The 13,460-nt window shown below is 44.8% G+C and overlaps 1 protein-coding gene across 3 annotated transcripts in view; it reads right to left on the reverse strand.

Moving 5' to 3' along the window:
* Positions 1–13,460, reverse strand: part of LOC124117085 (wnt inhibitory factor 1-like) — a 126,319-nt gene that overhangs the window by 12,501 nt on the left and 100,358 nt on the right. For all 3 annotated transcript variants that reach the window (XM_048401473.1, XM_048401475.1, XM_048401472.1), the window contains exon 4: positions 10,593–10,739. In XM_048401473.1, coding sequence (XP_048257430.1) covers positions 10,593–10,739 — 147 coding nt within the window. The remainder of the gene's footprint in view (positions 1–10,592; positions 10,740–13,460) is intronic.

Below are 13,460 nucleotides of genomic sequence, written 5' to 3' on the forward strand. Positions count from 1 at the left end.
CACTCACTGTGCCAGGAGTAGAAGGGTCATTGTGTGTCTTGAGTGTGCGACTTAACACCCACTGCGTCAGGTGTGAAAGGTCCGTGTGTGTCTTGAGTGTGCGACTTAGCAGTCACTGTGCCAGGTGTGAAAGGTCCGCGTGTGTCTTGAGTGTGCGACTTTACACTCACTGTGTCAGGTGTGAAAGGTTCCTTGTGTGTCTAAGTCCGCACTGTAATTGATGTGTGTGGAGACTACATTATGTGTGCAGTGTGTGTGTGTGCAGTGTGTGTGCAGTGTGTGTGTGTGCAGTGTGTGTGTGTGTGTGTGTGTGTGTGTGTGTGTGTGTGTGTGTGTGTGTGTGTGTGTGTGTGTGTGTGTGTGTGTGTGTGTGTGTGGAGCGTGTAGTGTGTGTGTGTGTGTGTGTGGAGCGTGTAGTGTGTGTGACTCGTCGAGACTGCAGTGTGTGTGTGGAGACTGTGGTATATGTGACGTGTGTGGAGCGTGCAGTTTGTGTGTGTCGTGTGTGGTGATAGCAGTGTGTGTGACGTTTTGAGACTGCAGTGCGCGTGTGTGACGTGTATAGAGATTGCAGTGTGTTTGTGACGTGTGTGGAGACTGCAGTGTGGGATGTGTGTGGAGGCTGCAGTGTGTGTGGAGTGTGACGTGTGTGGAGACTGTAGCGTGTGTGTAACGTGTGGAGACTGCAGTGTGTATGTGAGACATGTTTGAAGTGTGTCCTGTGTTTAGACTGCAGTATGTGTGTGATATGTGGAGACTGCAGTTAGTATGGAGACTGCAGTGTGTGACGTGTGTGGAGACTGCAGTGTGTGTGACGTGTGTGGAGGCTGCAATGTGTGTGTGTGTGTCAGGTGTGAAAGGTTCATTGTGTGTCTAAGTCCGCACTGTAATTGATGTGTGTGGAGACTACATTATGTGTGCAGTGTGTGTGTGTGCAGTGTGTGTGTGTGTGTGTGTGTGTGTGCAGTGTGTGTGTGTGTGTGTGTGTGTGTGTGTGTGTGTGTGTGTGTGTGTGTGTGTGTGTGTGGAGCGTGTAGTGTGTGTGACTCGTCGAGACTGCAGTGTGTGTGTGGAGACTGTGGTATATGTGACGTGTGTGGAGCGTGCAGTTTGTGTGTGTCGTGTGTGGTGATAGCAGTGTGTGTGACGTTTTGAGACTGCAGTGCGCGTGTGTGACGTGTATAGAGATTGCAGTGTGTTTGTGACGTGTGTGGAGACTGCAGTGTGGGATGTGTGTGGAGGCTGCAGTGTGTGTGGAGTGTGACGTGTGTGGAGACTGTAGCGTGTGTGTAACGTGTGGAGACTGCAGTGTGTATGTGAGACATGTTTGAAGTGTGTCCTGTGTTTAGACTGCAGTATGTGTGTGACATGTGGAGACTGCAGTTAGTATGGAGACTGCAGTGTGTGACGTGTGTGGAGACTGCAGTGTGTGTGACGTGTGTGGAGGCTGCAATGCGTGTGTGTGTGTGACGTGTGGAGACTGCAATGTGTGTGTGACGTGTGTGGTGCATGTAGTGTGTGTGATGTGTGTGAGTGACATTTGTGTGGAGATTGCAGAATGTGTGTGACGTGTGTGTGGAGACTGCATTGTGTGTGTGACGTGCGTTGAGACTGCAGAATGTGTGTGACGTGGGTGTGGAGACTGCAGTGTGAGTGTGTGTGACGTGTAAGGAATATGACGAGCGTGCAGTGTGTGTGTGTGTGTGTGTTTGTGTTTGAAGTGTGTCCTGTGTTTAGACTGCAGTATGTGTGTGACATGTGGAGACTGCAGTTAGTATGGAGACTGCAGTGTGTGACGTGTGTGGAGACTGCAGTGTGTGTGTGACATGTGTGGAGACTGCACTGTGTGTGACGTGTGGGGAGGTTGCAGTGTGTGTGACGTGTGTGGTTCGTGCAGTGTGTGTGACATGTGGTATGAAGTGTGTGTGGCGTGCAGTGTGTGTGTGCACGGCGTGTGTGTGGCGTGCAGTGTGTGTGCACGGCGCGTGTGTGGCGTGCAGTGTGTGCATGGCGAGTGTGTGGCGTGCAGTGTGTGCAACGTTTGTGGAGCCTGTAGCATGGCATAAGTGAAACCACTATGCCAGTCAACTGTGTGACGTGTTTAGAGTTTGTTGTAAACACTGGTGGATACTTTCACCTGCAATCACCTGTGCAAAGTGTGATGTCGAGACAGCGTGCCACTAGTTTGGGCGTGTCATCATGTGTTGCGCAGGCGAAATGTGGTGTGCGCAGCAGGCTGCCAGGTTTTGAGAAGACTGCTTTAAACCATATCTCTGTTTTGCAGTTGCATGGTCTTATGGTCGAATATCGACCTGTCTCACTCTGACAATAAAACCACGTCATATCAAGAAAGACAGTGAAGAGCAGTAAAATCTGCAATCGCCATATCTTTCGTTTCTCGGCGTTTGGTATGATTTATTTATGATATATTATGATATATTAGTCCCAAAATGTTAAACGACAAAATAAGGAATAACATATAACACTGGCTCAGAATGAAATCTTCCGTGTACTCATACTCAATAGTGAACAAGGCGGCAATGTAGATCTGTTTGTCTTGAACCGGGTGTGCACCCGTGGGCTCTGCACACGGTGCCGTGACGAGCCAATAGCCGTACAAATAGAGGAGCCTCGTCATATGTTAACATAGACTTTCTCAAACATGTGCAGTGTTTATCAACCTGTTCAGTCAGATTGTGTAACACTGTGTTCAGCAGGTTCAGTCTAGTTGTGTAACACTGTGTTCAGCAGGTTCAGTCAGGTTGTGTAACACTGTGTTCAGCAGGTTCAGCGAGGTTGTGTAACACTGTGTTCAGCAGGTTTAGTCAGGTTGTGTAACACTGTGTTCAGCAGTTTCAGTCAGGTTGTGTAACACTGTGTTCAGCAGGTTTAGTCAGGTTGTGTAACACTGTGTTCAGCAGGTTCAGTCAGGTTGTGTAACACTGTGTTCAGCAGGTTTAGTCAGGTTGTGTAACACTGTGTTCAGCAGGTTCAGTCAGGTTGTGTAACACTGTGTTCAGCAGGTTCGGTCAGGTTGTGTAACACTGTGTTCAGCAGGTTCAGTCAGGTTGTGTAACACTGTGTTCAGCAGGTTCAGTCTAGTTGTGTAACACTGTGTTCAGCAGTTTCAGTCAGGTTGTGTAACACTGTGTTCAGCAGGTTCAGTCTAGTTGTGTAACACTGTGTTCAGCAGGTTCAGTCAGGTTGTGTAACACTGTGTTCAGCAGGTTCAGTCAGGTTGTGTAACACTGTGTTCAGCAGGTTCAGTCTTGTTGTGTAACACTGTGTTCAGCAGGTTCAGTCAGGTTGTGTAACACTGTGTTCAGCAGGTTCAGTCAGGTTGTGTAACACTGTGTTCAGCAGGTTCAGTCTAGTTGTGTAACACCGTGTTCAGCAGTTTCAGTCAGGTTGTGTAACACTGTGTTCAGCAGGTTCAGTCTAGTTGTGTAACACTGTGTTCAGCAGGTTCAGTCTAGTTGTGTAACACTGTGTTCAGCAGGTTCAGTCAGTTTGTGTAACACTGTGTTCAGCAGGTTCAGTCTAGTTGTGTAACACTGTGTTCAGCAGGTTTAGTCAGGTTGTGTAACACTGTGTTCATGCCCAATATGGAGGACATGCTGTTGATAAAAAGCAACATTCTTCCATGACCCTCCCAGTTTTCTGAATGATGAAGTCTACAACAGGTTCCCTCACGACCAAGGCGCTACATCACCATGCGAGGAATTCATCAAAGACTAGGAACGTTCAAGATCCAATCTGAGACCAAATGTTCTGTGCTTTAGAAGCAAATGCATCTTTTTTTTAAAATGCCAATTAGCAATTTAAAAAAAAAGAAAAATAAATCTTCGAAACATTTAGAAAAATATTCCCACAGAATGAAGAAGCATCAGCGATTTCTCTGACGTGTCCCGTGTGTCGGACAGCGCATGCCGGTAACATGGCCGAGAATAAATGTGATGTACACTAACCAATGAATATACAGATGCGTATTACGTCATAATTACTTCACGGTGTTCTGTAAATACTTCCACACATGGAAATTAACACTTTCACAGGGAAATGATTTATAAACAGCTTTGGTTAGGCGAGAAGCGTTTAGCTAGGAGAGCTCAATCAGACAATGAGGTATGATGGCGTCGGTCGATTTAGCATATTACTATTAATAATTGATATACATATATCTAAAACCAGTTTTAATTCTTACAATCAGAACCAACTACATGTTTTGCGCACAAATAGTGGTAAATATAAGAGATGACTTTACAGGGGCGCAACTAGGCTAATTGTAAGTGTGAACAAACCAAATGTTACGAGGACGCGTTTGGGGCATTTTAGGACCATTTATGTTAGATTTTATTTGTAACAAATATTAGTAATTTATCTCTGATGACAAATGGAAATTGAACATTAAAACGAGTCGATAATATTACTTTCATGTGTTGTTACATGTTCAGTCGTAGTATCCGATGGTTATTTATCTGTTCATATCTTAACGCGAGCCGACCTATCATTACAAGTAATATAATTGTGAGAGCGGAGTTTGCTAATGTCACAAACCATCCTACACTAAAATCCTGAAGGGCCTAAAGATTCCGATTTTTAAGTAAGAAAATAAATATCATGTTCGATCGTGTAGAGTTTGAATCAATAATTTACTGCATAGATGATAAATTGAGGTTACCATCTATGCTAAAATTGTGCTTATTTAGGTTTAGAAAAATTGTGCTTTCTTCTTAGGAGTCAGCAATTGCATTTCTGCTACAGTGGTAGTTTCGCCCCTGCTTTGTGGCTTATGTTATGTCATGTGACATCACCAAATCTTTCATCTTCGTCATCATCAGACAGTTGCCGATATTTGGCGTATACGCTGTTTGCGTGAAATGGAGATACAGTTACACGCTTTAACAAGGATGTATCAAATCTACATACAGGGTGCATTTTTGAAACTATTCATACATAATTGGTCATCACATGCAATGCACAACCTGAATCAGTTGACATCGTGATGACCACATGGTGATAATAGCTCCCTGGACTGTAATTAACGAGTCATATGAGATACAAATGATATATAAATACAAATTATAATAATATATACGATCTGACGTGTTGTCAATTTATTAGTAGGTTTATTTACACAGCGTGTGAATAATTGAGCGTATAACGTCGTAGGAGTGTGATGCAAACCCACTCCCGATAAACCAATAGACTTTCACCAGGGAGAGGCCACATATAGTCCGGAAATAATTCGCAAGTCGCTTGTTTTCCGACTATAATTATAACTGTTCCTTTGAAAATGAGTTGATATATTGATAAACTTCCGCGTCTGCAAGATTTGAAAATAAATAACATAAACAACTATAATTGGATGTACAACAGAGTGACCTGTCCCCCCGTGTCATACATTCCACCAGGACGACATGAGATGGTAACTGACTCAGTCTTTGTCCGCCAACTTGCTAAATTAGAGAAAGTGTTGATTGAAATCGTCTGATTAAAAGAAAGTTAACAAATTACTGTGGATTTCTATCAACAGATCTTAATGATTTCTTGCAGTTTTTAACTACCCTAGGATAGACATGGTTATTATTTGCTGGTTTTAAGCAGGCTTTGATCCCAGGTCTCGTCCATCGTTCACCGCACTAGTCCATTAATTCGTCGCCAGCTTCCACACCATCTCAAGACGCAAAAGTACGATTTTTACACTATCTCCTGAAACTCACTGTTTGAAGCCCCAGAAATAATCTGAATCAGTTACCAAGTTGAAGCGCCATGTAAATATATAAGATTACACCCCGGGGCGACTTGAGTGACACGGAGAACACGGAGCGGCTGAAGAAACGGAATGTGCTTCCACGAAAACAGTATTGTTGCCCCGAATCCCGTGGCTCAGCTGTTGTGGAGATAAGATCTGTAGCCGCTGTAAGTCATACAACCCGATTTGAAAATAACGTCCCGCCAACATATATGAAGAATGACTATAATTACCGGCTAATCCAACACCATCATCCCTGGGCAGACACTGACACCAGCACCACTTGACACACACTGACACCAGCACCACTGGACACACACTGGACACACACTGACACCAGCACCACTGGACACACACTGGACACACACTAACACCAGCACCACTGGACACACACTGGACACAATCACCACTGGACACACACTGACACCAGCACCACTGGGCACACAATGGACACACACTGACACCATCACCACTGGACACACACTGACACCATCACCACTGGACACACTTACACAATCACCACTGGTCACACACTGGACACACACTGACACCATCACCACTGGACACACACTGACACCATCGTCAATGGACACACACTGGACACACACTGACACCATCACCACTGGACACACACTGACACCATCACCTATGGACACACACTGACACCACCCCCACTGGACACACACTGACACCATAACCTATGGACACACACTGACACCACCCCCACTGGACACACACTGACACCACCACCACTGGACACACACTGACACCATCACCTATGGACACACACTGACACCATCATCAATGGACACACACTGGACACACACTGACACTATCACCACTGGACACACACTGACACCATCACCTATGGACACACACTGACACCATCCCCACTGGACACACACTGACGCCATAACCTATGGACACACACTGACACCACCCCCACTGGACACACACTGACACCATCACCTATGGACACACACTGACACCACCCCCACTGGACACACACTGACACCATAACCTATGGACACACACTGACACCACCCCCACTGGACACACACTGACACCACCACCACTGGACACACACTGACACCATAACCTATGGACACACACTGACACCACCCCCACTGGACACACACTGACACCACCACCACTGGACACACACTGACACCATCACCTATGGACACACACTGACACCACCCCCACTGGACACACACTGACACCACCACCACTGGACACACACTGACACCATCACCTATGGACACACACTGACACCACCCCCACTGGACACACACTGACACCATAACCTATGGACACACACTGACACCACCCCCACTGGACACACACTGACACCACCACCACTGGACACACACTGACACCATCACCTATGGACACACACTGACACCACTCCCACTGGACACACGCTGACACCACCACCACTGGACACACGCATGAAACAAGTGTTCCTTTTTCTTGCCATGGATAATGTACATGTAAAGAGCTGGTATTAACATGTAAACGGAAGTATTCTTAACTCACTGCTTGTTGGGGCTGTGTTACTGACCGTCGTAGTCAACTGTCATACAATAGAGCATATCCCGCAGGTAAGTCATGGCGGGAGCAGACAACAGATAGCTACATTTATTAGGAGAAGCAATTAATCTGCAACTGGTGAGAGTGTTATTTGTCATGTGGAGAAAGTCCACGACTGAGGCACGTATTGTGTGTGGTCTTGCCTGCTCGCTGGGAACTGGCCAGGCCCACTCAGCCATTACATCGACGAAAACGAAAAAACAAACTTCAAACAAAATTTGAATTAAAATACGTCAAATAAAGAATATCGACGCGTTTGATCTCCTGTATTTGATTCCGGTTGTAAAATATATAAAAATGTATTTGATATGTATTCTATAATATCCAGTACAATATGCGTAACCCCATGACATGAGATGAGTTTCAAAGGCTACATAATTACGAGCTGGCGTTGAGGTGTAGTGTGCTTCTCCGATTCATATTCACTCTTTATACCTCTGTTATCGGCTATACATGGAGTAAGCCGGCTAAACTGTGTGGCAGTCGAGGCTGGGGCAGTGTGTACATGTCTGTCGACACAGACATGGGGGAAGCTGTTGACGACTACTGCCCATGGAAGAACAACTCAAGTGGAAAACTTGAAACAGGATTAATATTTGTATCCTGAGGCCTAAGCTTATGGAAAATTCGTTGACAGGACATTTCAACATTTAAAGATAAAGTACCGTTATCGGCATATTGGGACCTAGTTCCATTATAGGCATCTTAGGATTTAGTAATATTATCGATGTATTAACTATATAGAAGCGTTATCGGCAACTTAACAGTCTAGTACTGATATCGGAATCTTAACGATACAGAACCGTAATCGCCATCTTAACGGTCTAGTACTGTTATCGGCATCTTAACGGTCCAGTACTGTTATCGTCATCTCAACGGTCCAGTACTATAATCGTCATCTTAACGGTCCAGTACTGTTATCTTCATCTTAACGGTCCAGTACTGTTATTAGCATCTTAACGGTCTAGTACTGTTATCGTCATCTTAACGGTCTAGTACTGTTATCGTCATCTTAACGGTCCAGTGCTGTTATCGGCATCTCAACAGTCTAGTACTGTTATCGTCATCTTAACGGTCCAGTACTGTTATCGGCATCTTAACGGTCCAGTGCTGTTATCGGCATCTCAACGGTCTAGTACTGTTATCGGCATTTTAACGGTCTAGTACTGTTATCGGCATTTTAACGGTCTAGTAGCCCAATATGTCAGCTCTAAACTACTGTACGATCCTCGGACCCCATACCACACGATCAACACTTGGTCACCTTCTGTTTCCAGTAAGTTGTTGTTTTCATAGGTTATTGGGAGTTCAACTGTGGAGAATATAACGGTATACCATACAAACCACACATTAGAGGGAGAATGACCTGCAGGGCCTGTAAATCTGTCACAGCAGCCGATTCAGGTGAACTAATGTCCGAATGAACACTTATTCTAATGGCTAATTGCCCCGCTGCCATGACATGTTTATGTCTCATATCACCTAATATGCCATTACTTATCCCCACTGCTTGTCCTCATCACATATGTATTGTACATTTACTGTCAGCCAAACCCGACCAGCTGTGCAACTATGTCACTTCACATTAATTACTGATGTTCATGTGTGTGCCTTGGTCCAGAGATGGCCTTGGTCTCACCCTCCCTAGGGTTAGGCAAGAAGCTACTGGGCATCAACACCACCACTACTACCACTATGTGCTGACGTGGCACATAGCGTTTCTTGAATATATCTACCTGTGTTATCCTCCCGACTTGATGGTTTCACTTCCTAAAGAGCACCTACACTGACCCATTGCACATACAGAACACCTACACTGACCACTTGCACATACAGAGAACCTACACTGACCACTTGCACATACAGAGCACCTACACTGACCCATTGCACATACAGAGCACCTACACTGACCCATTGCACATACAGAGCACCTACACTGACCACTTGCACATACAGAGCACCTACATCGACCCTTTGCACATACAGAGCACCTACACTGACCACTTGCACATACAGAGCACCTACACCGACCCCTTGCACATACAGAGCACCTACACTGACCTCTTGCACATACAAGGCACCTACACTGACCCTTTGCACATACAGAGCACCTACACCGACCCCTGGCACATACAGAGCACCTACACTGACCCTTTGCACATACAGAGAACCTACACTGACCATTTGCACATACAGAGCACCTACACTGACCATTTGCGCATACAGAGCACCTACACTGACCACTTGCACATACAGAGCACCTACACTGACCCTTTGCACATACAGAGCACCTACACTGACCCCTTCCACATACAGAGCACCTACACTGACCTCTTGCACAAACAAGGCACCTACACTGACCACTTGCACATACAGAACACCTACACTGACCCCTAGCACATACAGAGAACCTACACTGGCCCTTTGCACATGCAGAGCACCTACACTGACCCTTTGCACATACAGAGCACCTACACTGGCCCTTTGCACATACAGAGCACCTACACTGACCCCTTGCACATACAGAGCACCTACACTGACCACTTGCACATACAGAGCACCTACACTGACCACTTGCACATACAGAGCACCTACACTGACCACTTGCACATACAGAGCACCTACACTGACCACTTGCACATACAGAGAACCTACACTGACCCCTTGCACATACAGAGCACCTACACTGACCACTTGCACATACAGAGCACCTCCACTGACCCATTGCACATACAGAGCACCTACACTGACCACTTGCACATACAGAGCACCTACACTGACCTCTTGCACATACAGAGCACCTACACTGACCACTTGCACATACAGAGCACCTACACTGACCACTTGCACATACAGAGAATCTACACTGACCCCTAGCACATACAGAGCACCTACACTGACCACTTGCACATACAGAGCACCTACACTGACCCCTTGCACATACAGAACACCTACACTGACCCCTTGCACACACAGAACACCTACACTGACCACTTGCACATACAGAGAACCTACACTGACCCCTTGCACATACAGAGCACCTACACTGACCCCTTGCACATACAGAGCACCTACACTGACCTCTTGCACATACAGAGCCCCTACACTGACTACTTGCACATACAGATGTGCCAATAATCATAAGCAATGTAACATGTGTCTCTAACGTACGCACATTGCGCTTTGTAACTTCCAGTAACATATTGACGAGATTATTCTGCAAAAGGAAGTTGGTGGATCTTACCAAATGCGTGACATTCCTTCTTGAGAGTGAAGGAAATCGGCGTGCCTTCCAAGGCAAGACCGCTTTTGTTGTTGTAGATCCTGAGCCCCAGCAGTAGAGATGCAACACCTTTCTCTTTTCCCGTACACGGTATTGACATCTGAAATACTAACATCAAACCTTTCTTGAACACAACGATACTTACTGTAGAGCGTACAAGGTAACACACACCCATCCTAAATGTACATGTTTACATCCCAGCTGTACACAGTAACGCTCGAATCTGTACATGGTAACACCCAGCTGTACACTGTAACACCCCGTGCTACACACACTCAGTGTATAACTTAACAAATCCCTCCACTATACAATGTAACCCAACACCCAGTGTACAACTTAACACATCCCCCACTGTACAATTTAACCCAACACCCAGTGTATAACTTAACACATCCCCCACTGCACAATGTAGCCCAACACTCAGTGTATAACTTAACACATCCCACACTGTACAATGTAACCCAACATCCAGTGTATAACTTAACACATCCCCCACTGTACAATGTAACCCAACACCGAGTGTATAACTTAACACATCCCTCACTGCACAATGTAACCCAACACCCAGTGTATAACGTAACACATCCCTCACTGTACAATGTAACCCAATCCCAGTGTATAACTTAACACATCCCCCACTGTACAATGTAACCCAACACCGAGTGTATAACTTAACACATCCCTCACTGCACAATGTAACCCAACACCCAGTGTATAACGTAACACATCCCTCACTGTACAATGTAACCCAATCCCAGTGTATAACTTAACATATCCCTCACTGTACAATGTAACCTAACACCCAGTGTATACCTTAACATATCCCTCACTGTACAATTTAACCCAACACCCAGTGTATAACTTAACACATCCCCCACTGCACAATGTAACCCAACATCAAGTGTATAACTTAAAGGGCAAGTTCACACGGAAATGAACCAATTTTTCTTGTACTTTTTCCACATTAAAAGTGTTAACATAGAAGTGTCATAGACAAAAATATAAAAACATCATATTTAATTAACATATTTTTTGCATTAAAACGATTTATATTTTTCACATTAACCAAGTGTTCTATTTCCATAACAAAAACACCATGGCTTATGCCCCATGCAATATGACGTCATTGGTGCCAATTGATAAACATTATGACGTCATCATGCTTTGTTAGAGCCGCTTCACGTGGTGTAGGTACAGTTTTTTTATTCTAGCGTCTCAGATGCCAGCCAGAATTGTGTTATGCTGACTCACCACTGCGCCGGAGTGTGTCGTAGACCATGTTATTTTACCGCAAACTGGTCCTTGATATCTTTTGCGTTGAGAATAGACAGGGACCCAGTTGAATTGGCACCAATTACGTCATAATCTAAGGGGGATAACTCAGGCCTATTTCGCTCGTAAAACGAAGGCCTCATAACGGCATATTATTTTAACACTATTGTGAGCTTCCTACTTTCACTGTGAAAAAAAATGAGTGTATATTTTCAAACACAGATACTAACTAATTCTAAAATTGCGTTTTGTTTAGAAAAAGAAAGAAAGTGATTTTTGCGTGTACACTTCCCCTTTAACACATCCCTCACTGTACAATGTAACCCAACACCAAGTGTATAACTTTACACATCCCTTACTGCACAATGTAACCCAACACCCAGTGTATAACTTAACACATCCCTCACTGCACCATGTAACCCAACACCCAGTGTATAACTTAACACATCCCTCACTGTACAATGTAACCCAAAACCCAGTGTATAACTTAACACATCCCCCACTGCACAATGTAACCTAACACCCAGTGTATAACTTAACACATTCCCCACTGTACAATGTAACCCCACACCCAGTGTATCACTTAACGGATCCCTCACTGCACAATGTAACCCAGCACACAGTGTTTAACTTAACACATTCCCGAATGTACAATGTAACACCACACACAGTGTATCACTTAACACATCCCAAATTGCACAATGTAACCCAATAACCAGTGAATAACTTAACACATCCCCCACTGTACAATTTAAGGCAACACCCAGTGTATAACTTAACACATCCCTCACTGTACAATGTAACCCAACACCCAGTGTATCACTTAACACATCCCTCAATGTACAATGTAACCCAACACCCAGTCTATAACTTAACACATCCCTCACTGTACAATGTAACCCAACACCCAGTGTATAACTTAACACATCCCTCACTGTACAATGTAACCCAACACCCAGTCTATAACTTAACACATCCCAGACTGGACAATGTAACCCAACATCCAGTGTATAACTTAACACATCCCCCACTGTACAATGTAACCCAACATCCAGTGTATAACTTAACACATCCCTCACTGTACAATGTAGCCCAACACCCAGTGTATAACTTAACACATCCCTCACTGTACAATGTAACCCAACACCCAGTGTATAACTTAACACATCCCTCACTGTACAATGTAATCAAACACCCAGTGTATAACTTAACACATCCCTCACTGTACAATGTAACCCAACACCCAGTATAAACTTAACACATCCCTCACTGCACAATGTAACCTAACACCCAGTGTATAACTTAACACATTCCCCCCCCCCCCCTGTACAATGTAACCCTAACACCTATTGTATAACTTAACACATCCCTCAATGTACAATGTAACCCAGAACCCAGTGTATAACTTAACACATCCCTCACTGTACAATGTAACCCCACTACCTGTGTATATCTTAACAGATCCCTCACTGCACAATGTAACCCAACACCCAGTGTATAACTTCACACATCCCTCACTGTACAATGTAACCCAACACACAGTGTATAACTTAACAC

Source organism: Haliotis rufescens, unplaced genomic scaffold (genome assembly GCF_023055435.1).
Source record: "Haliotis rufescens isolate VD_foot unplaced genomic scaffold, xgHalRufe1.0.p SCAF_22, whole genome shotgun sequence".
In the NCBI taxonomy this organism is placed as follows: Eukaryota; Metazoa; Mollusca; class Gastropoda; order Lepetellida; family Haliotidae; genus Haliotis; species Haliotis rufescens.